The sequence below is a fragment of the Aspergillus neoniger genome (assembly GCF_003184625.1).
Source record: "Aspergillus neoniger CBS 115656 unplaced genomic scaffold BO87scaffold_5, whole genome shotgun sequence".
NCBI classification, from domain to species: Eukaryota; Fungi; Ascomycota; class Eurotiomycetes; order Eurotiales; family Aspergillaceae; genus Aspergillus; species Aspergillus neoniger.
Window position 1 is genome coordinate 37373 of NW_020291133.1, and position 25601 is coordinate 62973.

The following is a 25601-nucleotide window of genomic DNA, read 5'->3' on the forward strand; positions in this document are numbered from 1 at the left end:
GAGATGATATTTATCCTCTTCGTGGAAATGACACCATCCTTGCTGTACTTGTTTCGCTTTCCAGCGGTAGTGTGACTATTAGTAAACGCCGCCACGCCTCGGCCTGAAGTCGTTCTAGTGCTCCCACAGCCCCAGCAAACCATCAGCAGCCTGCTTGCCTAGCTTTTTGAGCGTTCCCATGCTCAGCATTTCTAGCACACTGATATCTAGCCCAAACATCTGCTTCCACCAGGCCTGCATCTCTACCGCCACCATCGAGTCCAGGCCGAGTTGCGCAAGCGGCAGAGATACATCAATCTTATCATCCGGAGACCGCAACACCAAGCCCAGGAGCTTCTTGCCAATCTCCTGCGCTAACAAGGCAACTGACTGGGGTGTGTTAAGCATTTCTGGGCTGGCCTTGGCTGCGCTCAGGAATTGTCGCAAACCGTCGCTGGAGGAAGTCGCATTGCCTTGGCTGCGAATGTTGCGAAAGACCGACATACGAACGTCTTTGCGTAACCTGGCGCTGCTGTCAGGACTGCTGAGGGGGATTACTGGTGCAATGCCCACGAGAGTAGTGTTTGGGTCGACGAGGCTCGGCTTTGGCGGTTCATCCTCTGTGACCTTAGTTGTTGCCGAGAGCATTGCGGTCCCCAACACCTCCAGTAACTCTGATTCCTGCACAGGCCGCCACCCTGCCCCTTTCATCTTGTTTAGCAGTTCATTTTGCTCGACCAGGTAGCCCGATCTCTCCACGGCACCAATGTTCAGCGAGCGACGTACAAGGGAGCCCCTTGCTTGTCCGGAACTTCACAAATGCGTCGAGGAAAGTGTTTGCACTGGCATAACCAGCCTGTCCATGCTGACCCACGATTCCGGAGAGTGAGCTAAATAAGATGAAAAAGTCGAGGTTCTGCAACTGCATCTCGTTATGTAGGTTCCATGTTCCTTTCACCTTGGGCGCCGTCGTTTCGTTCCAGTCGTCGATGGCCATCTTCTGCCAGGCTTGGTCATGAAGCACCATTGTCATCTGGCATACCCCTTTGAGGGGCCGAGGGGACTCTGCAACTGCCCGCGCTACGTCTGCCGCGTTAGTGACACTTCCGCGTACGAGATGCACTTCACAGCCCATGCTCTGGATCTCAGTCACGAAGAGCTTGTGTCTGTCGGTTGTCCCAGCGCTGCGCGAGAGAGAGGTGAGGTGCCTCGCTCCGTGTTGGACCATCCACACCGCTACAGACCGCCCCAAGCCTCCAGTTCCACCCACGAGCAGATATGAAGCCGAGCTGTCAAGCACGGCCGTAGAAGACATTTTGACAGCCTGAATCTGTCCAAGCTGAAGTTCCGCCGATGCCGGGTCGCGGAATTGAAGCACAATTTTCCCAATGTGGCTGCCCTGCTGCATGTGCTGCAACGATTCTTGGATTTCGGAGCAAGGGAAAACCTTTTCGATCGGGATGGCTCGAATATAGCCACCGCGGAAGAAGTCCATCATGGAACGGAGTAGTCTTGCTGTCATGTTAGCTATGGACCTCATGGCCGTAACGGCCGGCACTCACGGGCTGATCATCTCGGGTCGCTCCTTGCACATCTGGTCAATGTCTACACAACGGTAGCTACGATTGGCAAGGAACAATTCCATATCAAGCTTGCCTCGGCCGAGAAGATCACGCTTGCCAATCTCTACCAAAGTCCCCCATTTCGCAACGCAGCGCCAAGTTGCATGAAGCAACTCACCCGAGAGTGAGTTGAGCGCCAGATCAATACCTCTACCGTTAGTTTGTCTTAGCAGATCTTCTTGGAAGCTCACCCTCCGCGAGTTGAATATGTGATGTCTCGAGATGCCAAATTCCTGTACAAGGAAGCCAATCTTTCTCCCACAGCTGACCGTTGTGAAAATTTCGGCGCCAATCATCCGAGCTACTTGGATTGCAGCTAGGCCCACGCCACCACATCCGCTATGGATGAGAACAGACTGACAGCAGAATCAGAACCCCTACTTTGCTCAGACAGGATTCCGACATACCTGGCCTCGCCGAAGTAACCCGACGTTGATGAGCGAGTAAATGGTCGTAGCAAAGACCAGCGGCATGGAAGCTCCGTTGATGAAGTCGAGCTCATCAGGGAGCCTTTCGCAAAGCTTCTCGGTGGTCGTGACAGTCGACGCAAAGACATCAAATCCTACGAGGGCTACTCTGTCCCCAATGCTGAGCTTTCCTGCCTTCGGGCCAACGCGACGCACAATCCCCGTGCCCTCGTAGCCAAAGGTAGGCGGGGTGACGTCGAGGATACCCATCGCCACCAGAACATCCTGCTGGTGTTGTCAGTATGTCTGCCACTTTAGTATGATAGGAAGTGAGTTATTTACGCGGAAGTTGAGGCCGGCGGCGTGGATCTCGACGTGAACCTCATCGTCCTGGAGTGCTTCCCCGGCCACAGTCGCACCTTCCCAATGCAGCGTGTCAAGCCGCCCCGGCTGACTAATCGTCAGCCGCGCCTCACTGGTCACCTGACCAGCCTCCCCGCGGCTTGTGGAGGAGACGGGGAAGAATCGATGCACTCGCGTCACCCCATTCTCAATAATGTATTCGAAATCGGGCTCAATCTCTCCATCGTTAACTCTTTCGGAGAGACTTTGAAATACGCTGGCAACAGTTTGACACCCTCGTGGGCTCTCCATGTCATCTGCCTCACAAGTCGCAAAAGCAATGCTCAGCTCGGAGCGGATACACCGAGCCAGACCGTGTATTTGCGCGAAGTGTGGGTCTGCACATTGACTCCGCGATGGCTGCGTGACCTATAAAATTCCAGAGTTAGCGATATTGTTGATGAAAGCTCTTAGCTGCTCAAGCTTCGTGGCATCCAGCTGCTCCAGGAACGATGTCTGCCCGTCAAGGAAGGCGATTATGTCTTGCCCCGGTGGGGGAATATCTGCAAGGCTGCAATAAGAAATCTCATACCCTCGTGAGAGTAATTCGTCAATAACGGGATGGGATTCGGAGGAAACAGTTGACGATTCGGAAAGAACAGTGGCTTTCCTCGCCGGGAGGTGGTCACGTCGGGATCTCCCTACAATAACATGACAGATGTGTCTTGGCCCGTCGGAATTGAGACCAAGCTCGCCAGTGATCTCGAAGCCTGCTGTGGCTAACTTTGTTTGCCAGGTTTCCATATTGACGTACGGCTCGGTAGATCGGCCGTCATCGACCCCATTATCCCAGCTGGGAAGAAGCCCAAGGACATACTTGGACCACGAGAGACCGGGCCGTAAGGACTGCAGCAGAAGCCGTCCTGATAGGGTGAGAAGCTGACGAGCTTGTATGAGGGACTCTGAAAGCTTAGGAGTACTGTGCAGCACTCCTGCCGCAATGATAAGATCAAATTTCCTCTCATCGAAGCCCTGGGATTCGGCTTGAGTTCCAATGTCAAATACGTGAAAACTCATATTGGGGAAGCCTTGGAAACGCGCCTTGAGGACTTCAACCATGCCTGGAGCTGGATCGGAGAAAGCGTACTGCGAGAAAAGCACCTGACCGTCAGGCCGTGTCAGTGTCTCAACAATGCCAGCTGTGGCCGAGCCAACGCCTGCGCCCAACTCCAGAACCCGAGTTAGGCTTCTGGAGGCCAAGGCGATTGAAGAATGCAGATCCTTCAACTTCATTCAGGAAGCGAAGGAATTTCCCAAGCGTGTTTTCGTATCCAAAACTTCAAAGGCCTTTTTACGACCAGAAAGGATAGCAGGTGCATCGTCTGTGACTAGGGTGATCGCTTTGGCAATGTGCGCAACGGGTGTTGACCCCAGTGATCTTGCGAGGGCTTCAATGCGAGTGTTCAATGTAGCATCACACAGTTCTTCTGAATAACAAGGGACCTCGTCGAGCCATGTCTTGTATCGTCGAAGTTCTGGAATGACATCTAGACCGGTCGTCGATCTTCGAGATGCATCAATTGAGTAACTGACAAGCTCATCCAACCTTGCCGCGTGATCTTCGTCTATTCGCGTCGGCTTCACAAGAGTACCGAGAGCTGCGGTCTCAAAATGTGGCACCCACTCACTTCGGGCGGTGATAGGCGCGTGTTCCTCCTTGACACCATTTGTAAAAGATGTCAGACGAACTTTCGAGAGCTCGATGATGGTCTCACCACTAGCTGAAACCGTGCCTGTTCCACAAACCGCGCTACCGGTCGGCACAGCTGTCGCTGACACCAAAAGGTTGTTGACAGAGCAGCGGCGGAGAATCAACGAGCCCACACTTGCAGGAACGACTTGATGGTAGTCATACGTAAGTCCGTAACGAGCGGCTATACTAAGGAGTTGAAAATAGGAATCTAGGATGACAGGATGAAGGTGGTAGAATTGCTCGTCTCCATGCCAATTGTTGTGGACTCGTGCACGAGCCATTCGTGCGCCGGTTGTTGTCGTTGTGATATCTTCAAGACTTTCGAAATGGTAGCCATAGTCAAGGCCCTCGTTGCGCATGGTATCGTACCAACGCTTGCTGGAAGCTTTGCGCGGCAAGTTCTCCCGCTCGCCAGCCCAATCTCTCATGGCGACTATTTCGTTCCAAGCCCGAATTTCGCCGGAGGAGTGTTGTACCCACGTCTGTCCATTATGTGATGAGATAGTGAACTCCCACCATTCGCTGTCCAGCGAATCTGTTAGACGGAGGCGACGGAAAGTTGTCACGATCTCTTTTGTTGAGCTCTCGTTGAGGACTAAGGTGGTGCGTACAGTAATATTTCCAAACTCCACGGCTTCTTCGATCACCGTGATTTGACGGATAGCTTCAGCCGCCATGGCTATGTATCCCGCGAAACGTAATATAATATCCGTGTTGATTCTGTGGTCACGTATCCATGGAGCATTCTCAATGTGCAGCAAATTTCGCCATACAGGCTCAAGATCTGTGGTTTCAAGGACCTTTGCGCCTAACAGGTCATGGTATGGGTATTTGCGCATGCGCCACTCATGGGCGACGCGTGACTCGCTCCAATGAGTGCGATGATGATCCCACGGGTAGGAGGGCAGATCTGAGAGGGGTTTTCCAGAGGGCATCAAAGCCTGAAGATTGAAGGGTACATGCTGAACAAAAAGTTGGCCGAGAGCCGACAGCCAACTTTCAGCGCAGTCAGTTCCTCGGGTCAAAGATGAAATGTATGCTGCGCTGCTGGAGCTGTGGTTTAGAATCTGGCGCATTGGCCCGGCCAAAGCTGCATGGGGACCAACTTCGAGGAACACCTGCTTAGAGGGGCCAACGTGCTGTTTGATAGCGGCCCTTACAGCTGATGTGAATAACACGGGCCGTTCCAAGTTGGTCTGCCAGTACTCAGGTCCGAATCTGTCCTTTGCGATTGGGACCAAGTATTGACCTGAAACACTTGAGAAAAATGGAAGAGTGTGCACGTTGCCCACGACGCCGGCGTCGGTCATACTCACTTTGTATTGAGTCCCGATCTCAGCCATATGTGGCGAGTAATAAGCCTTGTCAACTTTGAGCACGCTCGCCAGGACCCTAGGGTCCGACTGCTTGATGTTTTTGATTATCTCTCCAATGGACCTGCGTCTCCAGATATTGTTACACTGTTCGGCGCGTTGTCGCAGGCGAGCACTACGCCAGGCACGAGATGCTTTTTGGCAGCTTCCCAACTCATACCCAACGCTCCCATGGCGCCCTTGGCACCCTGTCGCGTTGTTGCTAGTCCACGCAGAAATGCCACGACAATAGCCTCACGGGCGCTGAGGCCACCAGCGGCAATCTCACCGCTGGAGTGGCCAAGCACCGCCGCCGGGCGAATTCCAATCGAAGCATATGTGTCCACCAAGGCAATCTGTAGGGCTGTGCATAGAGGCTGAGAGTATTCGGCTACATCAACCCGACTCTTCCGTGCAGGTTTGCGGAACTCTTCGTCAATCGTCCACGATGGAGCTAGCGGGCCTAGCTCCTGAAGAGCCTTGTCGAGAGATGCGATGGTGTTACGGAAGACAGGATTGCTTTTGGAGCGGAGGATCTCATAGCCCATGCGTGGCCATTGCGCGCCTTGCCCAGTGAAGACCATGACCAGAGATGTGTCCCGGAGTTGTGGGGCCTTGGTGGAGGGAAGGGGGGCTGGTGGCGTGATCTCGTCACTCGTGCAGATGGCATATGTGCGATATGGCAGATGCTCTCGTTTGTTAGCCAGGGTGTATGCCGCATCTGGAAGCAGGTCTGGAGATCTCTCAAGGAAAGCCTCATACTTTTCACCCATGGCCTTGAGAGATGCCGCGGTATTTGCGGAGAACAGCAATAAATATGGTGTGTTTGAAGCTGCTCTTGTGGAATTTGGCGAGTCGATGAAGCTGGCTGCTGACTCGATGATAGCATGGGAATTGGAACCTCCAAGGCCAAAGCTATTGATGCTCACGCGCTTATCACGGTCTTCTGGCCATGGTATTGGCTCAGTAGGAATAACAAGATTTGCATTTTCAAATGCAATTGCAGGGTTGCGTGGAAAGCTTTTAATATTTGGGGGAATAATGCCGTTTTCCAGGGAAAGAACAGCCTTAAGAACACCGACGAGGCCCGCCGCACCCTCGGCGTGGCCGAGATTCGCCTTGACTGAGCCCATATGCACACCGGCTTTGCCGAAGCACGCAGACACAGCCCCCACTTCAATAGGAACCCCAGTTCTCGTCCCCGTGCCGTGACACTCGAAGAAGCCTGTTCGGGTAATCTCTGTAATACCAGCATTCCGGTATGCTTGCCTGATTAGTGCTTCTTGTGCCTGAGAGCTAGGGTGTGAAACTGTTGGTGTGTGACCGTTGTGGTTGGCTGCTGAGCCGGTCACAACTGCGCGGATAGGGTTACCGTCCCTGACCGCGACCGCTAGGGGCTTAAGGTAAATTGCGACAATACCCTCACCGCGCGCGTAGCCGTTTGCGTTGGCTGAAAAGGTGTTGCATGAGCCATCGGGACTCAGAACGCCTTGCTCCGACTTGGCGGCGGTTAAAGCTGGGGCCATGATGATGTTGGTGCCGCCAACGATGGCGGATGTGCAGTCGCCGCGCGCAATGGACATGCATGCCTCGTTGACGCCGATGAGAGAAGCGGAACAAGCACTCCGTAGCGTCACACTTGGGCCGTGCAGGTCGAGCTCGTGGGAGAGCCGATTCGAGACCATGAAGTCGTTCTGGCCCAGGACTTGGTAGATACCATGGGCCTGCGTGTCCCGCACCGAGATGTCGTACCAGTCCTGGCCATAGCAGCCGACGTACACGCCAACATTGGTACCCTTCCACCGCGTCTCGCCGGCGTCATCGATGGCCTCGCGGGCGACCTCGAGAAGCAAGCGCTGCTGGGGGTCCAAGGTCTCGACCTCGCGGCGCGGCATGGTGAAGAACGAGGTGTCCAGCGCGGCGAGGTCGTTGGTCGAATCGAGAAAGTACCCCTGCTGAGCAATGACGGTGCCGGGCTTTTTGTGCGGTGAATGGAACGCGGAGATGTTGTAGCGCGAAGATGGCACGGGGCCGCGAGCGTCGCGGCCAGCGTGAAGGAAGGACCACAGCTCCGAGGGGGAGTGGATGCCTCCCGGTAGTCGACAGGCCATGCCGCAGATGGCAACAGGCTGAAAGGTTGGGGCTGGGCTTGAGGGTGAGGACGGGGGTTTTTGCTGATTGCCTGTCCCGTTGGTCGTTGATCTCGAGTCATTATGACCATTGGCATTGAGACCGTTGAGGCCGTTGTCCCCGTTCGGGGAAGTGTTTCCGTTTGTTCGGCCCAGATGATTTGTGGACCCATTGGCCCCGTTGGAGTCGCCGCTCATGATGGTCTAGTTATTTCCAACGAAATGGAAATGGGAGGGGCAATGAGAGTGGATGATGTCGTCTGCCCTATTGATCTCTCTTGATCATACGTCGTGCGTTTTCGATATCGTTATGCAGAGAGTGTCATGTGGTGTCTATAGCGCAAGCAAAGATGGCTCCAGCTATCTCGGAGAAATGTCTATGGTTACAAGATCATACTCTACTCAGCTTTCCAGGCCTGGGCTTGCTGTACGATTAGGAGGATATTATACAATCCACGCGGTTACTATGCCTGCTTACTCTGTTGTGCTCTATGTTCATTGACTCTGTACTTCATGGTCGCCCATTGAATGGAAAATTACATTTTTCTGACATCCATATGGTCTGTGCAAACCAAGCAAGCGCTTACCCGTTATCCTCAAGCTGATATCAAACTAATCCTAAGTACCATCAGCTTGGTCCCTTAGTAAGATCTTTTGTCCGGGCAAGAGTAAGATGGCCTAGTGTAAGACCGACGGTTCCAATGATACACCCGTCATTACCGCTTTTCCGTGATATTATATTACACGGTACGAGGTATCGTCTCGTATCGGAGTATTCGCGTAGTAAGCCCGTCAGTCAGCCGCCAATGCAACGCTAAGCACCTGGCCCACACCCATATCCATCCTTTCAGCTGCCCGTCCTGGGGCCCAAAGGACCAAGAACCGAAGAGAGGAGGACAATGGGAGGTCCGACGTCTGCCTGGCTCAGGCGTCTGCTCGGAGTAAAAGTAGGTGTAGGAGCGGAGAGGCGACGATGTGGCCCGGCGTGTGTTTAACTGCTGTATCCGCCTTCCCCCGTCAGCTCTGATTCCATCTCAGCTTCGACTGACATCTACCAGCATTAACTGGACAATAGCGAAGGGAGCATGGAGAAAACCACGAGCCAGAGCCAGGGTCACGACCAGGATCCTGAGGCCAGAGTGATCCGGCAAGACGAGGCCGCGTCCGGGTCCCAGTCACCAACGCCGGCGCCGCAAAAAAAGCACTACTCCTTCTACCTGTCGATCTTGATGCTGGCGGTGATTGCCCTGATCGTGTCCTGGGATGTCACGGCCCTGTCGCTGGCTTTGCCGGTAGGTCTTTTGCCTCACATGGCCACGGCGCTTCTGTCAAGCTGACCAATTCATCTCGCAGGTCATAGCCGACCAGCTGCACGGGACCAACTTCCAGTCCTTCTGGGCCAACATCGCCTTCATTCTCGGCGTAGCCGTCACCCAGCCCGTCTACTCCAACATCTCCAATGTGGTGGGCCGCAAATACGTGCTCTACGCCTCCCTCATCCTCTTCGGGATCGGGTCGATCGTCTTCGCCACTGCAACAAACATGGACATTATCGTCGTCGGCCGGCTGATCGAGGGTCTGGGGTCAGGCGGGCTAGACGTCTTGCAAAGTATCATTCTCTGTGACATCACGACCATGAAGGAGCGCCCGTGGTGGCTGGGTGTCATGTCCATGGCAAATGCCGTGGGCGCTGTGACGGGCCCCTTCATCGGCGGCCAGTTCGCGCAGGAGGTTGGATGGCCCTGGCTGGGCTGGATTAATCTCATTACTGCGGGCGCTACGGGCGTTCTGGCCTTCTTCTTCCTCCATCTCACTCCGTTAGAAGGGAGCATCAATGAGAAGATCCGCAGACTCGACTGGCTCGGCTTCGGGCTGTTCATTGTCATCGGCACAATCATTGCCCTACCGCTCAGCTGGGCGGATACCCTCTACCCCTGGGGCTCATGGCAGACGCTCGTCCCGCTGCTCATCGGCCTCCTGCTGATCGTTCCCTTCGGGTTCGTCGAGAACCGAGCCGTAGCGCCCATGATTCCATACCAGATCTTCGATAACATCTCCATTATCACGGGAATCCTATCCGGTGAGTTCTACGGCGCCCTCCTAAACCCGGTCCTCCTCTACCTCCCTCTCTTCTTCGAAGCTGTCTACCTGGAAACACCGATCCAAGCGGCCAAATCCATACTCCCGCTCTGCTGCCTCATCGTGGCAATGAGCATCATCGTCTCCCTGCTCATCGACTGGAGACGCAAGTACCGCATCGCCCTATGGACAGGCTGGTTCATCACCGCTATCTTTCTAGGCCTAAACTACATGGTTGACGCAGATTCCACCCGCGCACAAGCCTACGCTTTCCAAGCAATCCTAGGCGCCGGACTTGGTATGACTCTCGTAGCGACAATGATCACTGTCCTCGCGAGCGTGCGAAAGGTCAACGACGAGGGTCTCGCAGCGGGGATGCTGGTGACAGCGCGGTTCGTGGGATCCCTGCTCGGCCTGGCGATCTGCTCGACGGTGTTCAATTCCATGTTCGAGCGCGGAATGTCGCCACTGACCGGGACCGGAACCGAGTTGCCCGAGTCCATTTCCGTGCTGCGCGATGCAAGCCAGGCGGTGGGGTTCATTCCGCGGATGAGGGAAATTCACGATGTGGATGCAGAGGTGATACAGGTTGTGACAGATGCTTATGAGGATGCGTTCCATACTATCTGGGTGGTTTTGGCGGCGATTGCGGGATTGGCGGCGGCACTTTCGTTGCTTACGAGGCAGAATTCGTTGGAGAAGGAGGATGTTGGGAGGCAGGGGTGGAAGGTGCCGGAGGGTTCGTAGGACTTAAAACTGGTCTTGGACTGGTCTTGTCTTAGTTCTGGTTTTGACTGAGTGCGTAGGGCTCTACCCTGTATTGGGATGTATCTTATCTAGGGTAGACAGTTCAGAAAGAGCCCTGTACAAAATCTCCAATAAAACAAAAAGTCTACCTCTATATATCTGCAGCCGTATAACTAGTATAATATAACACACCAACACAACGCACAAGCTATCCACAACCTTAGCAATTCCCTGATACCCTACCTACCTACCTACCTATCACCGTAGTGCAATCCCCACCCCTCCGCCCCGAACACAGAAGGTAATAAGCAACCACATCCCTCACCTGCTTCTCTAATCCCCTAAATTCCATTCCCAGAACACTCGCCGACTCCTGCGCACCAACCCTAAGCACTGGCGACGGCAGACTCCCCTTCCCCAGCAATACTCGCCTCTCAACGGCCTCGGGGAACCACCGCGCCATAATCCAAAAGGCTCATTCAACCGCGTCCCCAGTTCCCCGCCCGAGCCCAGAATGTACAGTCTGTTCTCCGGGATAAAAGCGTCCAGGCGCGCACGTGCGCTTCCGCCACGTCGTCTAGGTGCACTGTAACCCCTGGGTCTGGCGCTGTCTGCGTCTGCATCTGAAGGGAGGATTCAGATCTAGATCCAGACTCATACCCGGACTCAACAACAGCCCTAAGTATAATCCGATTCGACTCAGCCCCCTGCAACTCCCTGCCATTTCATAATTCCCTTGTTCTTCTGCCTTCGACCTTGTATATAATGATAGATGCTGATTGTTCACTCACACGCAGATCTTATGATGACCTGTCTCGCCTTGGCGCTCGATCCCTATGCGCTCGGTACACGTGTGGCAAACTTTGCTTATCCGAATAACTCGAAAACTGTGGGAACCGCGACTCCGGCCACCTTTCATACTGGATTTCTTCAAGATAGGGACCATACCCATATGGGATACTGTGGGTATAGAAAAAGACTAGCACTTCTTTTGACGGCGCTTGCAAGAGCAATCTTATTTCTCTCGCTGGTTCAGTGTGGTTGGGCCCTTCTTAGTGGGAGGCTAGCCTAGGCTAACCTCTAATATATGTAGCGCGCCCGTCTGCTTCCGACGCGCCCGAAGTCCCGATCAAATCTAAGGGTTGCTGAAGGTGCCAGGATTCCTTGCGGACTAGACGGATTTCCCGTATTGCCTAAATATTCATTCTTAGCCGGGCAACCTTTCTACAAGCCCTTTCCCACACCAACACTCGCAGTTCACGTAATTATTGATCCAAGGTTTCGATTGTCGCGGTTCTTCCTGCGTCCGGAATAAACTAGTGCAAGATGTCTATCTTAAGCCTGCCTCTGGAAATCTTGACTTGCATTTGTGAGCATCTAGAACCTCAAGAGTGGGGTGCGCTCAGGATTACATGCCACCAAATATATGCCAATACACTGGAAGCCTATGCGACGCGCTACTTCAAAAGTCTCTCACTTCTTCTCACTCGTGATAGCCTTGACCATCTGGAGGAGGTTGCAGCCAGTGAAGCTCTTCGGGATTTGGTTGAAGAAATTTCGATCATTCCCAATTTGTTTGAGGGTTGGCCACAAAGGGATAAGGAGAATTTTAAAAGTTTGGGTTTATCAATGAGGAAACAGAGAAAAATTCTTTGAATGATGCGTGGTGAAAAAGAGGATCCAACATCCACCAATGCTGAGGCTGAGCTTGACGCTCTATTTGCTGCTTACGAATGTACATTAGCAGAGCACCGTGCTATCCTTGACTCGAAACTTCATGGGGTACTGGAGAAATGCCTCCCACGCCTCAAAAACGTCACCACGATCGCATTACGCTCTTACCCCCTTGAATACCTCCTCTTAAAAGCAAATTATCGTTCATTTCGCTGCCTTGGATTACGGGAATTGAAGAAGTTCAACAGCGCTGATGTACTTGGTCATTTAACATTCGCAAGTTTTCGCAAGGATATGTTGTCCACGCCTTTTGGTTTGGCAATCTCACAGGTGTTTCAAGCCATAATCAAATCCAATCGAAAGATCCGATCCCTCCATACGTGCGGCAACTACGCTTGCGGAATAAATTTGGGGTCCTTGGAATTGCCAGAGTCAATGTATAGATTGCTATTGCCACTATTGAGCGATCTGATGGCTCTGCATATGTGTATCCGCATTAAGGATCACGAACAAGACAAATTCGTAGAAGAGACCTTCAAACGTCTCCTCAATATTCTGGTCACAGTTGCACCTAAATTGAAGATACTGGAATTTGCCCAATGGAACCCCTGGGAAGAATTATCCCCCCTGTACTTTGAGGATCTCTCCGGGAAGATCCGGTTTTCCCAGCTAGAGGAACTCCATCTCCACTCGATTGAGGTGACCGTGGATACGCTCAGGCAATTTCTTCAGACAGCAGCGCCGACATTGAAACGGCTGAGTATGGATATGATCAGCTTGACGGATGCGATAATCGCAGCACGAGATCCAGGCCCGATCACTGAGGAGAGAAGTAGTTGGGGCTCTTCATTTTCCATTGAAGTGATGAATGAGATAACGACGCTCTGGATGCGGGGCTTTCAGTTTTTGGCAGATGACCTAGAGTTGCAATTTGTCCAGTTGTCGAAACTCGGTTACCGTGGGAGAGAAATAAAGTTGCAGGATGACTTATATATGGAACGTGGGCAGCCGAATGCACAACCGGATTCATGTGCACAGCCTTCTATCGATCCGCACGATATTTATTCTGATCCAACGGGTGGCCAATTGATAGCTTTCTATTTTGATGCCGAGAAGGCGAGTATACCGCTCAAACAATGGATCATGCAGCTTCAAATGGAGATGTGCAATCCTTTGAGCCGTGCACCTTGCCGACTCCCAGGGACCAGCGGTAAGAGCTTCAACCGGGAGGGAATGAGGTCCCTTATTATGTACCCACCAGGACCTGTGCCAGTGGAGGACCCTGGAAGACGGTCGGCGATTCTAGAGTTCTAGATTTGTTGGACAAGCAAGGATATGTTAAAGCATTAATGATGATTACAATAGACTCAACCCTTTGAGATATGCAGGTGTGAATATTGAATGAATTTCCATATGTTGATATTAGTAAAACTTATTAATTCATATCTTCGGATTCTTTAGATTTTTAGAACAATACTGTGTAGTATCAGGCTTATTATTAATTACTACTAAAAGTTCTAGGATGACATATATAGAACACTCCACCGGCTTCTTGATAACCTTACATGATATCTTTAATTGATAAGAATTACTGTTTCTATAAAATCTTGTATAACAGATACTTAGCAAGTGTTAGATAGACCCTCAAAAGGTTATAACTATGTACGAATTCATCAAATATAGAGCAAGGGTATATGTAGGATTTGGGGAGGTATATATAGTAGCTTCATAATCATGATTTTTTATTCTCAATAAAAACCATTCTTAATCTGGCTGTTAATCTAGCAGCAGGTATGAGAATTTCAATTAACCTGACCTGGCCTGACCTCGCGCTTTGCTACTCTAGCCTCTTTACGTGCGACCCCGGGCCTCTATGATAGTCAATTAGGTATGCACTTCCTTGAATCGAAACTACTTCCTTCGTTATATATTGATGAATTAAGACATTGTAAACGATGGTTATCTAAGTGTATGAGACATGTTCCTTTCACACAAAGTAAAGGAAACAAAATATCATCACACAGCCATCCCAACTAGCTCCGTCAGCTTCGACACTCTGGCTCCGTAGAGCTTGCTCATAAACTGCAAATGATCGGCCTGCTTTGAATGAAGAGAAGTCGTGCAATCCTCCAGAACCGTAACCCTCAACCCCTTCTGGAACGCGGTTCTCGCAGTTGAATCAATACAAACATCTGAGAACAAGCCCGCGAGAACAAGATGCTCAAAACCCTGTTCTTCCAAATATGTCGTGAACTCCGGAATTAAGAACGGATCCAGCAATGCCTTCTTATCAAAGATGCGTTCGCCAGGCTGAACCGTCAACCCAGGACCAACCTCCGCACCCCACGTCCCTTCGACGCATTTTTCGGGTTTCTGGAGAACGGCGTCCCGGTGCTGCCAGCTGGGGCTTTGGTAGGTGGTGTTTCCGAGGAATCGAACGAAAATGACGGGGCGGTTGTTTGCGCGGGCGAAGTCGATCGCGCGAGGGACGTTGTTGACGACGCCTGCCATAGCAGGGCTGGGGTTTCCGGATATGAAATCGTTCTGGAAGTCGATGACTACCAGGGCAGATTTCAGACCAAGGAAGGCTTGGAGGTCACCGGAGGCGGTGGCGGTATATGCGATAGATTGTGTGGGATTTGCGATGGCTTGGAGGAAGTAATCGACTGTTTCCTCTGTCTTCAATGAACCGCCTTGGTCCGGGGTAGTGAGTTTGCGCTGGAGGAGGTTTTGAATAGCTTGCTCTGTCAGCTTCTGGATACCTTTGCCCCCAGCGTGTCGCTCCAGGATCGTGGCTGCGGCACGAATGGTAGCAAATGGGTTGACGAGGCCCTTATCAGCGATGGCATCGGCGGACCCATGGACAGTTTGGTACTCGCTGAGGCCGTTTACGTCTGGGCGCAGGTAGACGTTCTCAGCGTACATGGTCTCGGGAGTCGATTGACCGAACCAGTTGAGGAAGACGGGCTGGATGACATCTGCGTATTCGTTTCCTGCAATGATGATGCAACGGCCCTGGACTCCATTTGCCATTAAGCTGCGATTGAGCGTGTCAGGCTGAACAAAATTGAAGTCGATGCCAAACTGGGCTTTCCATTGGGGTTCCCAGGCTTGGAACACGCCGTCAAAGAGGTGGAACTTGTACGCCATGGTCACCTTCTTGGGGACGTTGTCCGGACCCCAGTTTTCGGCCGCCCTGTCGAGTGCAAAGCGGATGATGCGGTCGAAAACGGGCTTACTGAAGCTGGTGGTTCGTGTGATGCTCAGCTGATCGGCGCTGTATGCGTTGTCGCCAGCGTAGAAGCCCTGTGCTTCATCGCGAACCATGAGAAGGGCGTTGCCCTCTCCGAGGCTAAAGTGCTCCACCTTGGCCGCTTGGAGGTGTTGCCGAACCAGGTAGAGAGATTGGGCGTGGATGGCGGTGCGGAAGATTGCCGCAATGCCAGCGGCAGCAGCATTCTCACAGAAGTGCTGGTAGTCAATTGCATCCTTGGTGGTTTCATCTGCAATGTGCGTGATCAAGTTTTTGTCCTCGCCGGAGACAGTGAGGGTGTGATAGGAGTGGTAGGTAGAAGAAGAGCGAACAAATTCAAAATTGATCGAATATTGTTTGGCGAGTGTCTGAATGACCCGTTCAAAGACGGCGACCAATTCACGGCCGGTGCCATGGCCAACGGCAAGGCCAAGTCGAATAGTTTGGATAGTCATGTTGAGGAATGAAGAGAATGGTTGTTGATGATGGAGGCCTATTGAACCCTTGCGATACGAGTATTTATAGACAATAAACCTGTGTATCTTGAGGAAATGCGTCCTCAGCTACGCCACAGATCTTCAGCTGGGTGGATCGATGCCAACACATACCTATCTGCCGCAGACATAAGCTGAAGCAGTTGAGTTTGCTACGTATTCGAGTGGATTCCCAGTGACCTGTAAACGAAAGGTATAAATCGGATGATCCCATGCAGTCTCAGGTCCACCGCTTGAGCCCATTTTGCACTCTGCCTGACCAGTTACACTCCGCTGACAATGGAACCTGAAACTATCAACTCCGGCTTCAACATGGGCAACGAACTCGATTACATGCTGGATCGAAACTACACAGCAGCTTCACGCCTCAATTTCCAATTCTACCTATGGAAAGAATCACTCCAATTCAACCTCCACCCCTCCATCGACCTCGGCCCTGCCGGTGAGACTGTCAGAATCGCCGATCTAGCCACAGGCACCGCAATCTGGCTTTGCGACCTTATGCGGGACCCAGCCATGACGCCATACACTCTGCAGCTGGACGGTCTGGACGTGGACCTGAAGAATGCCCCTGCACCAGAATGGGTGACGCCCTCCATCAGTCTCCGCCAATGGAACATCTTTGACGAAGTCCCTGAGGACCTGCGCGGAAAGTACGACGTCGTCCACCTACGCCTTCTCGTCCTGGTCGTGCAGGAGAGCAACCCTCTCCCCATCATCGATAAAGTTTTTCAGCTCCTGAAGCCAGGTGGATACATCCAGTGGGACGACCTGAACTATCCTGACACGATCGTGGCCAAGCCCCCCACTGCACAGCTAAGCAACCAGGCCAGCCCAGCGTGCGATGCATTCGTGCAATTTGCCCAGTCTAACGGACGTAATGATTGGGTGCTGGATCTACCACAATCGTTGATGGATGGGCATGGTGGATTCGTTAATGCCGATCTGTTTCATTTTATCGATCGGCCGGAACTCTGCAAGGCGAATGGAGACCAGTATATACTCGTGCTAGAGGAATTTGCCTCTCGGCTGAAGTCTGCGGGAAAGGTGGAGGAGGCGTCTCGTATCTATGACATGATTATTGGGCTCGCTGAAGAATCGCGAAGGGGGTTCCACTTGTCTATGCCAAGGGTGGTCTGTGTGGCTCAGAAGAGATCGTCGCTCTAGGATGGCGTCTGCTCCATAACGAATCCTTCTACTCTGCTAGCTAGATCAATGAATCAAGATATACAATGCTGGAACGGCTTGTGTGTCTTTTCCAACTGTGCTCATGGCACGTGATAAGTGCCCCTTGGCATACATAGCTGGCCCTGACCCCTTTCTAAGGAGGAGCAACCTCATCTCCATCTTCGATTTAACTTATAGCACCATTTGCATTGATAGCGCTCTTATCAGACCGGAAACAAACTCAAACAGTATGGCCGAGATTGACACATCAGTCTGGTACAAAGCAGATATTGGCCCTCGCCTCAGCCAGCCCATGCGGGATATTTTCTGTCAATGGAGCGGTGTAAGCGAGGGTGAGCTTGACGCCCATCTTCACACTGTGGTATGTCTGCCTGGACAATCCCAGGACGGTCAGCACTACACTGCACCTATTAACAATCACAGCGAGACAAAGCGTGGCAGTACGGCAAATACCCCTGCGTAGGCCAGTGGATGTTCTTACTCCCCGGCATTGCCAAGTTCCCCCAATTCCCTGCTGTCGTCGATCGCGCCCTCCAACCAAGCACAACCATCATCGATCTCGGCACAGGGCTAGGCCAGAATCTGCGTCTGCTCGCCGCGAATGGGGTCTCTCCGTCTCAGATGTGGGCCCTCGATCTCAGTCCCGAGTTGTGGCAGTTAGGTTACGAACTGTTCAACGATAGCGATCGAATGAAGGCTGTCTCGTTTATCCCCGCCCACTTCCTCACCGATGAACCGGAGCAGCTGAAAAAGCTCCGCGGAAAGATAGACATCATGATCGCGGGGCAATTTCTCCATCTCTTTTCCTGGCAGGGGCAGATTGACGCTGGAAAGCGGATTGTTGAGCTGTCCCGGCCAGGTACCATCCTTATTGGATATCAGCAGTCGCGTCGTGCCGCGAGAGAATACATCCGGCCCTGGGGGATGATGTTTTACCATAATCTAGAGAGTTTTCAGAAGCTCTGGGCGCATGTGTCGGCAGAGTCAGGGACAGAGTGGAAGGTTGAAGCCACATTGGTGGATTTGGCAGATTGGGGTATGGAGACCGAAGATACCCAGTGGATGCCGCCAGACCACCAGGGGTTGAACTTCTATCTGAGTCGGGTGCGATGATGTGTGATGTTCCGCTCCTCATCGGAACATCACACATCATCGTTTGTTCACAAGTCTCTCCACCCAGCTGAATTATCTTGGTTGCTGAAGACGGCCCGCTGAACTGCTGGACAACAGAGTCCATAAAGATCCACATAGTTCATTAATTAAGCCAATAAGTGTATGACAGCTGTCAATGAGTGAAGAGGATCGAGAGTGGGCTCTGATGGGTCGGTCGCTTGCGGAGTGACGCATCGGAAGTTTATTCTCCACAGTCTCCGCTGATAAGTCTCCTATACGCTCGCTTAGGTGGGATGAAGAGTAGTCTAACCGTGAAGATTGTATCCACAACGTCCAGAATTACAGCTGTGCAGGTTAAGGTTGTGGCAATAATAGTTATAGATTACAAAGAAAGCTGCTCTTTTTTTTTTTTTTTTTTTTTTCTTTTATCATTATTATTATTATTATTGTTTCTTGAATATTATCTGCTTTTTATTAGTATGACATCATACAGTAGAATTGGTTGTATCGATATATGTTCTCGTTGCTCGTCCTGAAAGAGGAAAATTCCACAGTGCGGTTATATATATAATAGAAGGGCAAACTAAGCATGATTGTGGACAAAAGGCATGAATCAAGATAAGGGTCATTAGATTCCAGTTTGAACCAACCATCCACGCACTATACTCGGTCGTATTTTATTGATTATTCCAATGCTCAGGCAACACACAATCAATCAAGAGCCATACTCTGTTCATTGTGCCCTCGACCTTCTTCACCTGCGCTGCGTGACAGATATAGTAACAGATAGCGGATCCTCATCAAACAGCCATAGGCATGAATTTAGCCGATTATCCTGGTAAGTCAAAAATGAAGCATCTACTCATTGGTTCATTTCTTTCTATCTCAAGGTAGCCGACAATTTGCCTTATCTTTTTCGGTGCCAAAAGAGAGAGTAGGAGAAAACAGAAAAAAGAGAGAAGAAAGCCGGCTGATTTTTATTACAGAGTAATTGCCTTTTACACCCGGTTAGACGACTCCGTAAGTTTATAATGGGCTCCGTTAACTACCCAGAACAGGACTCCAAGATATGAATTCTCTGCTAAACACCACATTTCTAGTACTTAACTGTGTAAAAGGTCCTTCTTCCAGATGTATGTATCATGATCAAATCCTTACTCTATTGTACAAAGCCATAACTTCTACTTCGTTTCGGACATGATTACATGGTTCATTAATCGGTGCCTTCAGCTGTCCCCTTTGCGTACTTTATATATATATACAAACAGAGCTGCTCTGTGACTTAGTCCATTACCATTCAATGATCTGAGGTTTCCCGTACTGACCTGAAAGGAAGTGGGACGTAAGATGTCGAATTTCTGAAGCAGGAATTATTGTTGTCAAATACCCAGTAGTGTTGGATGGATCAGGGCGGGTTATTGGGTTGGGTTTTTCAAAAATTATGCCCCGCCCCTTTAGCATAACACTGTATGATATTCAGGCTAATTGTGATTTCATAGTAGATTAGAATTAAATAAATGAATAGTTGAACAGGTTTCTAGCCCGGTCTTTTATATTCTATTTCATTATTCACAAATCCAGCTATTTTCAGCTGTCGTGCTTTCATTTTAAATGTCATCGTTACTTTGAGCTATGTGTAAATTACTTAAAATAATACTTTATATGATCGATTGAATTTAATAATAAATAACATTCATATCTCTTGCCTTTGGCATATATCTCGAGCCATCCGATTACCCTCATAGCTGGGAGCAACTGGGCAGGAATATATTACAGAGAGGTCAGCCAGCTCCACACACCAATTACATGACCACGATATCTCGCCAGAACATGAGATGGCAGAACAGGGCGAAGATGCTGTGATATCTGTTTTTCATATGTGTCAGGGCTGGAGATACAAATAAATACCCGGGAATTCGCTATTACTTAGATCAGCCGGCTGTCCTCAAGAAGAGGAATATCCCTTGTCGGAACCGTCTACACTGGTTCTACCTGATAGTCAAAGCTTTATTTGCCAACAGAATTCGCAGTAGAAAGAGACCCCAGGCAAATATAGAAGAAATGTAAATGCTGTAGAGAAAGTAAATGTCCGATACTCGGTTGAGCCAAGTCCAATCCAGTATGATCCAGCATGCCTTTGCAGGTTGCCTTAGAAATGTGGACTGGATATAGAGGTTTGTCACAAGTAACCGTTGTGCTTGGATCCGCAGCGTAAGCCGATGGCGACTTAGTGAATGCAGAGATCCCTGCGGGGCCAGGTTCGTTGGCGATTTGAGGCCCTGGACTACCCGCTGCATTCCTCGGGTAATGTATAATGGTAGATGAGTTATACGAGAGAATTGATTTCTCGCCCGAGACATCCAACCAGTAATCGAAGATCAAAGACCCCATCACGTGATGTCCCATTCCCGAGGCCGGCCGATATCCCTTCTTGACCAGCCACTGATGGCCTAGATGCTGTGTGTCGTAGTCATGGACCTCGAATGAGCAATGGTGGACGTGTGATATCTTCGGGTGGGCGCCGAGTAGAACGCGTGGTCTACGGGCTCCTTTTCCAGGTACAGATGCATAAATACCGTGACGGGAATTCGCTGACCATCTTGGTCAGTGTAGACAAAGTCGGTGGTTACAATGTGGAATGTTGAGGTATAGCTCTGGAATTGAGCCTCGAAAACCTGCGTTGAACGGCCGAAATGACCCAGCTGAAGTGCAAAGTTAGCTATCTATTCTCTGTAAATCTCGAGATCGCGAATTTTGATTTTGTGAACTGCAGCTGGTCTGAGTTCCGAGGAGGATTGATGGCATTCTGATTATAGATCAGGAAGGGAATTCTTCGGGGTCGGGGATCAGGGCTTCCGCTAGTTCTTGCATGGGACCGGCCTTGGGCAAGGCCGCTGCTCTGGGGCCTATTAGCGTGACGGGGGTCTATAGGTCATTATTAAGCGTCTGGTTGCTTACCGTATGGAGTCTTCTAGACTAGCTGCTTCGAAGGCCCTTCTCAGAGACTTACCGTCGCCCTTCTGCCCATAATACACGTAGTGATCGGAGTCATATCCGCGGTATCCGCTTTGTTCGTCGGTCTGGTGCGCAGCTTGAAGTTCCTCTTTACGCGGGGCCTCAATCATAGCTATTCCGATATACTACCCCACCGAACTTGTGTCGATCTTCACTTGGAGGTAATTTTCCTCATTCGATTTCGACCATGGCGGTCCCTCATTCCCCGCCCCCGCTTGTTGGGCACCGAGCTTTGGGTGTATTCTGCTCATTTAACGTCTATAATGGTGCTTGAGGTTTCCCCGCCCCCTCTTTACTGATCCTATGGGAGACAGCCGAGGTCCGTGGTGGGAACGGTGATTTCTCTAATTAGGATACCACAGTATGGAGGACGGACCCGCCGACACTACTTATTGGCAACGTCCTGTTCATATAACTACGTCCTATCGAAACACTCTATTTATAGCTGTATTTTTGACGCTTTCCCCAAAAGCTACGGAAATCCCGATCGATAAGTAAATCAGTCAGGTCAGGCAGTATCCTAGCATAGTCACAGGCACCGTTCCCACAGGTTCACCATGACAAAGACCACCGTCGATATGCCACACCAGGTGGAGGCTCCTGTCCTGGTAGTTGGCGCTGGGCCCATCGGAATGATAACAGCCTTCCAGCTCGCAAAACGGGGTATTCGAACGGTTCTTGTGGAGCGCAACCTGGAAACTACGAAATGGCTCAAGATGGATATCACCAATCCACGATCAATGGAGCTGCTCCAACGTCTAGGGCTTGCAGATGGGCTACGAGAGAAAGGTTTCTGACATCTTTCTTTGCTTACAGATGGAGCAGTTGGCTAATGTTTTCGCTCTTTCAAGGTGTACCATCGCAGTTCTCGTTTGACTGCATTTTTAGCACTGGACTATCTCCTGGGGGACAAGCTCTGGCGAAATGGGTATGGAAGCATTTTATTTGACTTCAGGCTGAATATTATATGTAGGGTTTTCACATGCTTATTGAATTCAGGATCTACCGTCTCCGGATCAGCAGGCAAAGAGGATACGGAATAACTGCGACGGGACGATGCCGCGCTACCCGTATCAGAGATGTTCTCAATCCATCTTCGAATCCTGGCTAAAGACTCTTATCCAAGAGGAGCCGCTCATTAATTCCTACTTCGGGATGAAATTTGAAGCGATGACAGAGTCCACGGAAAAGGCTCTATCGACTGTGATCAACATAGTTACGGGAGCGAAACACGTTATCGAAAGCCAATACGTCGTTGGCTGTGATGGCGCCAGTAGTCGCGTGCGAACCTCCACCGGAATCAAGCTTACCACATCTCCGATGTACGAATTCGCTAGTCATGATCCGATCAGGATACCGCTGTGCTAACGTGCATAATTGATGTCGGCAGCTCCGGACCGACACTTCTAGTTCACCTAAAGTCCAGAGACCTTGAAGTTATTCACCGCCAAGGTCAATTTTGGCACCTTTTCCTGTCGAAAGGGAGTGTGGTGATCACTCAAGACGAGAAAGATACCTGGACGATCCACACTCCTATTCCGCCTGACACGGACCTTGCCGATATTGACATTGAGAAAGCCGTTTATGCTGCGCTTGGGGACTCGGGTCCTCCACAGCCAATCACAATTGACAAAATACTGGTTAGTAGCATATGGAGGGCGAACTGAGGTGTCGCAGAGCAATTCCGCTCACCAAAAAAACGCGTCTTTCTAGCGGGTGACTCAGGTACAACTGTGTATAACCTATGGCACTGCACTGGGGTATAGGGACTTTCTCATTGCTGACACGTCGACAGCTCATCAGAACATTCCATTCGGTGGATATGGCATGAATACTGGACTTGGAGATGCCTATGATATCGGATGGAAGCTGGCCATGTTTCTGAATGACCAGGGCGGCGAACGGCTACTCGAATCGTATGAGACTGAGCGGCGACCAGTCGCCGTGCGTAATGTTGCGATGTCAGGTCGACATGCTCAAGTTCACATGAATTATGCTGGATGGGTTCGACAGACAAGCGAGGGGGAAGTTCGCAGTAACAGTCCTGAAGGACAGGCACTTCGTGAGCGCATCCGATGCCATGTCTATGCCAACGACGGGGAGAATAAGAGTTTGGGAATTGAGATGGGGTACAGACTCAGCTCCTCGATCATTCTCTTGGAAGAGGACCCAATAAAAGAGCCGAGGTGTAGCGAGCGGGACTATGTCGCGACTACATGGCCTGGCTCTCGAGTGCCGAACATCATGCTGAAGGACGGAGTGTCGATTCACGACCGCCTTGGACCCGATTTTACTCTGGTAGACTTTACGATTGATGGGGCCTACGCAAAGGAGCTCGACAGGGCAACCCCCAAGGTCACAAAGAGGCTGACTATTGTACATTTGCCCCAGGAGACCATGGCTCGGAAGTTGTGGGAGAGATCTGCTGTTTTGGTACGCCCTGATATGCATGTGGCTTGGCGGAGTGGTGAGACGGATGTACCTTGGAGCAAGGAAGACACCGAGAGAGTTCTGAAGAGGTGCTTAGGTTACTGAGAGAACCAGTGGCCCCTACTCGAGTCAATAGAAGTAAATTTCTCGCCGAGGAAGCGAACTTGTTCGGGATGAATCTGATCTGGGGTGGTTGGTGCTCTATTCGACAGGGACAGTTTATGTGGGGACAATAGTGTAGAACACCGAGATGGGGCCTACACTATGTGCTATTCCTTGTGGATCAGTGGTGGTCTGAGGTTCTTTCTTCCGATAACAATATTTCTAGTCCCCAGGCCACTCAGATACCCAGAGAGCATCGCGCCGGTCGGACCACACCCACAAATGAGGACATCCGCTGCTTCGTCTGGCGCCGACAACATGCTCATTCAGAGATCGTCGAGCTAGCCCTTTCCGAGTAGCTTTCTATTTCCTTTCTGTAGTTGCTAATGGAAATAATGCGATAGTTGAGGAGATACGTAATTATTTGATCAGTAGCAGCTCGTCGGTCCTTCAGCGGTGGAAATCTCTCTCGTGCCACTGATAGATCCCACATCTTGTTGAAAGTATTGATTGGGCTATAGGTCACCACGACGAACTCTCTCTCGTCCCACACACTTCCCTCCCCAAGTTGAGTATGGAGACTAGCCCCACGGCAGGGCTGAGGCGGATGTACTCAGCTTTGCCGAATGTGGGACCTACTCGGATTGGAGGCTTGGCATACACTGCCAACATTCCACGGATTTACGGGTGTCCGAGCAAACACTATACTCCACTGACGTGTGGATTTTCGTGAGCAACGCGGCATGCCGCGAGACAACAGTCAGTTAGGCAACCCGAACTTGTTGAAATTGTTCTCTAGCTCTACTTGAAGATGTTATGGATGTCCGGACGATGTCCAGCCAATGAGGGTAGATCAAAGCGGGTCAGAATAGAAGGTGCCCCGAGCAAGTCGCTTCCACCTGTGTTTCCTACAAAAAAGGCTGTAGTATCAGGAATGTGGCTAGTGGCGGTAAATAGCCAGATCTATTACTCTGTCAAACGATTGAACAAGAAAGTAAGGAGTATACCGCACTTTCACCCAGTATAAAAACACTTTTGACTCTGTTTAAACTCAGCCAGTCCCTCTGGCAGCCCAGATAACAAAGACGGGTGAAGTAATGATCTCCTGGTATATGTTAATCCAAGACACCGTCGGACTAATACGTCATTTACTATAGATTTTTAAATCCTTGCCGCGCCTGTCCTTCCTTCTGTGATAAAAACTGCTTGAAGATAGTATGGCCTTAATGTAATATGTTATCTTTAGAAAAAGAAAAGACCAACCCCTTGCCTGTGATATAATGAGATGAAAGAAGATCATAGATAGAAGGAGAAATAATGACTCTGAATTACATGAGTGAATGAACTATAGAGATAAAGCTCAGATTATGGTAACCTTCACAGGTATTATATAAATAAAATAGATAGCATGTCTGAATATTTAACTGAATCATTTGAGTCGGAGTTTTCGATTTCTTCACAGTCATTTGCCCAGCCCCCAGCTATCTTATTTATATAGATCCGTGCATGAAATATGACTACCAGACAAATAACGATCTTACTACATATTGTGTTTATCAATCCCAAAACCAGCCGCAACTATCTAGGTAACTACTCAGATACTATTCTGACAGGAGATAAATATATCTTTACTTTCTAGCTATATTTCTATAATTGGAGAGTTCCGCTAATAATATACCCCTAAAATAATCAACTTACCTATCCATGACAAACTCACTATACTAAGATATATACTAGAATTGTTCTGAATATTATGTTATTTCGTCATAGCCGCTGTCCACCAGGGCTTAATAGTCATACTCTTACCAACAGTAAACATCCTGCTATTACTACTATATATATCGATTATATTAATTAGATGTTAGACCACTATACACCAATATCCCACTGATATTATAGTAGTAGTTTCATTATATCATAGA

At 50.4% G+C, this 25601-nt stretch overlaps 7 protein-coding genes across 7 annotated transcripts; 4 read left to right on the forward strand and 3 right to left on the reverse strand.

Moving 5' to 3' along the window:
• Window positions 1-114: 114 nt before the first annotated feature.
• Window positions 115-7782, reverse strand: BO87DRAFT_447997 (type I polyketide synthase; the record flags this gene model as incomplete). Its single annotated transcript, XM_025628276.1, has 10 exons — window positions 115-730; window positions 762-1490; window positions 1542-1957; window positions 2009-2293; window positions 2351-2759; window positions 2862-3382; window positions 3416-3577; window positions 3689-5527; window positions 5563-7637; window positions 7674-7782. 10 exons carry the CDS (start codon window positions 7780-7782, stop codon window positions 115-117), a joined length of 7161 nt encoding a protein of 2386 aa, XP_025483103.1.
• Window positions 7783-8441: 659 nt separating this feature from the next.
• Window positions 8442-10410, forward strand: BO87DRAFT_351471 (MFS general substrate transporter; the record flags this gene model as incomplete). The annotated part of the gene is made up of 2 exons (XM_025621132.1): window positions 8442-8876; window positions 8938-10410. The coding sequence occupies exons 1-2, from the start codon at window positions 8670-8672 to the stop codon at window positions 10408-10410; spliced, it is 1680 nt and encodes a 559-aa protein (XP_025483104.1). The 5' UTR covers window positions 8442-8669.
• A 1289-nt stretch (window positions 10411-11699) lies between these two features.
• BO87DRAFT_404039 (uncharacterized protein) lies at window positions 11700-13398 on the forward strand (the record flags this gene model as incomplete). Its single annotated transcript, XM_025625825.1, has 2 exons — window positions 11700-12031; window positions 12086-13398. The coding sequence occupies exons 1-2, from the start codon at window positions 11737-11739 to the stop codon at window positions 13396-13398; spliced, it is 1608 nt and encodes a 535-aa protein (XP_025483105.1). The 5' UTR covers window positions 11700-11736.
• A 702-nt stretch (window positions 13399-14100) lies between these two features.
• BO87DRAFT_383344 (putative isochorismatase family hydrolase) lies at window positions 14101-15792 on the reverse strand (the record flags this gene model as incomplete). The annotated part of the gene is made up of 1 exon (XM_025624652.1): window positions 14101-15792. One exon carries the CDS (start codon window positions 15790-15792, stop codon window positions 14101-14103), a length of 1692 nt encoding a protein of 563 aa, XP_025483106.1.
• Window positions 15793-16143: 351 nt separating this feature from the next.
• On the forward strand, window positions 16144-18132 carry BO87DRAFT_413060 (class I SAM-dependent methyltransferase; the record flags this gene model as incomplete). Its single annotated transcript, XM_025626543.1, has 4 exons — window positions 16144-16965; window positions 17057-17078; window positions 17136-17380; window positions 17443-18132. 4 exons carry the CDS (start codon window positions 16144-16146, stop codon window positions 18130-18132), a joined length of 1779 nt encoding a protein of 592 aa, XP_025483107.1.
• Window positions 18133-20949: 2817 nt separating this feature from the next.
• On the reverse strand, window positions 20950-21257 carry BO87DRAFT_422506 (uncharacterized protein; the record flags this gene model as incomplete). Its single annotated transcript, XM_025627120.1, has 2 exons — window positions 20950-21031; window positions 21091-21257. The coding sequence occupies 2 exons, from the start codon at window positions 21255-21257 to the stop codon at window positions 20950-20952; spliced, it is 249 nt and encodes an 82-aa protein (XP_025483108.1).
• Window positions 21258-21704: 447 nt separating this feature from the next.
• BO87DRAFT_393901 (monooxygenase) lies at window positions 21705-23682 on the forward strand (the record flags this gene model as incomplete). Its single annotated transcript, XM_025625083.1, has 6 exons — window positions 21705-21936; window positions 21999-22075; window positions 22147-22469; window positions 22538-22787; window positions 22827-22872; window positions 22943-23682. The coding sequence occupies 6 exons, from the start codon at window positions 21705-21707 to the stop codon at window positions 23680-23682; spliced, it is 1668 nt and encodes a 555-aa protein (XP_025483109.1).
• Window positions 23683-25601: the final 1919 nt, after the last annotated feature.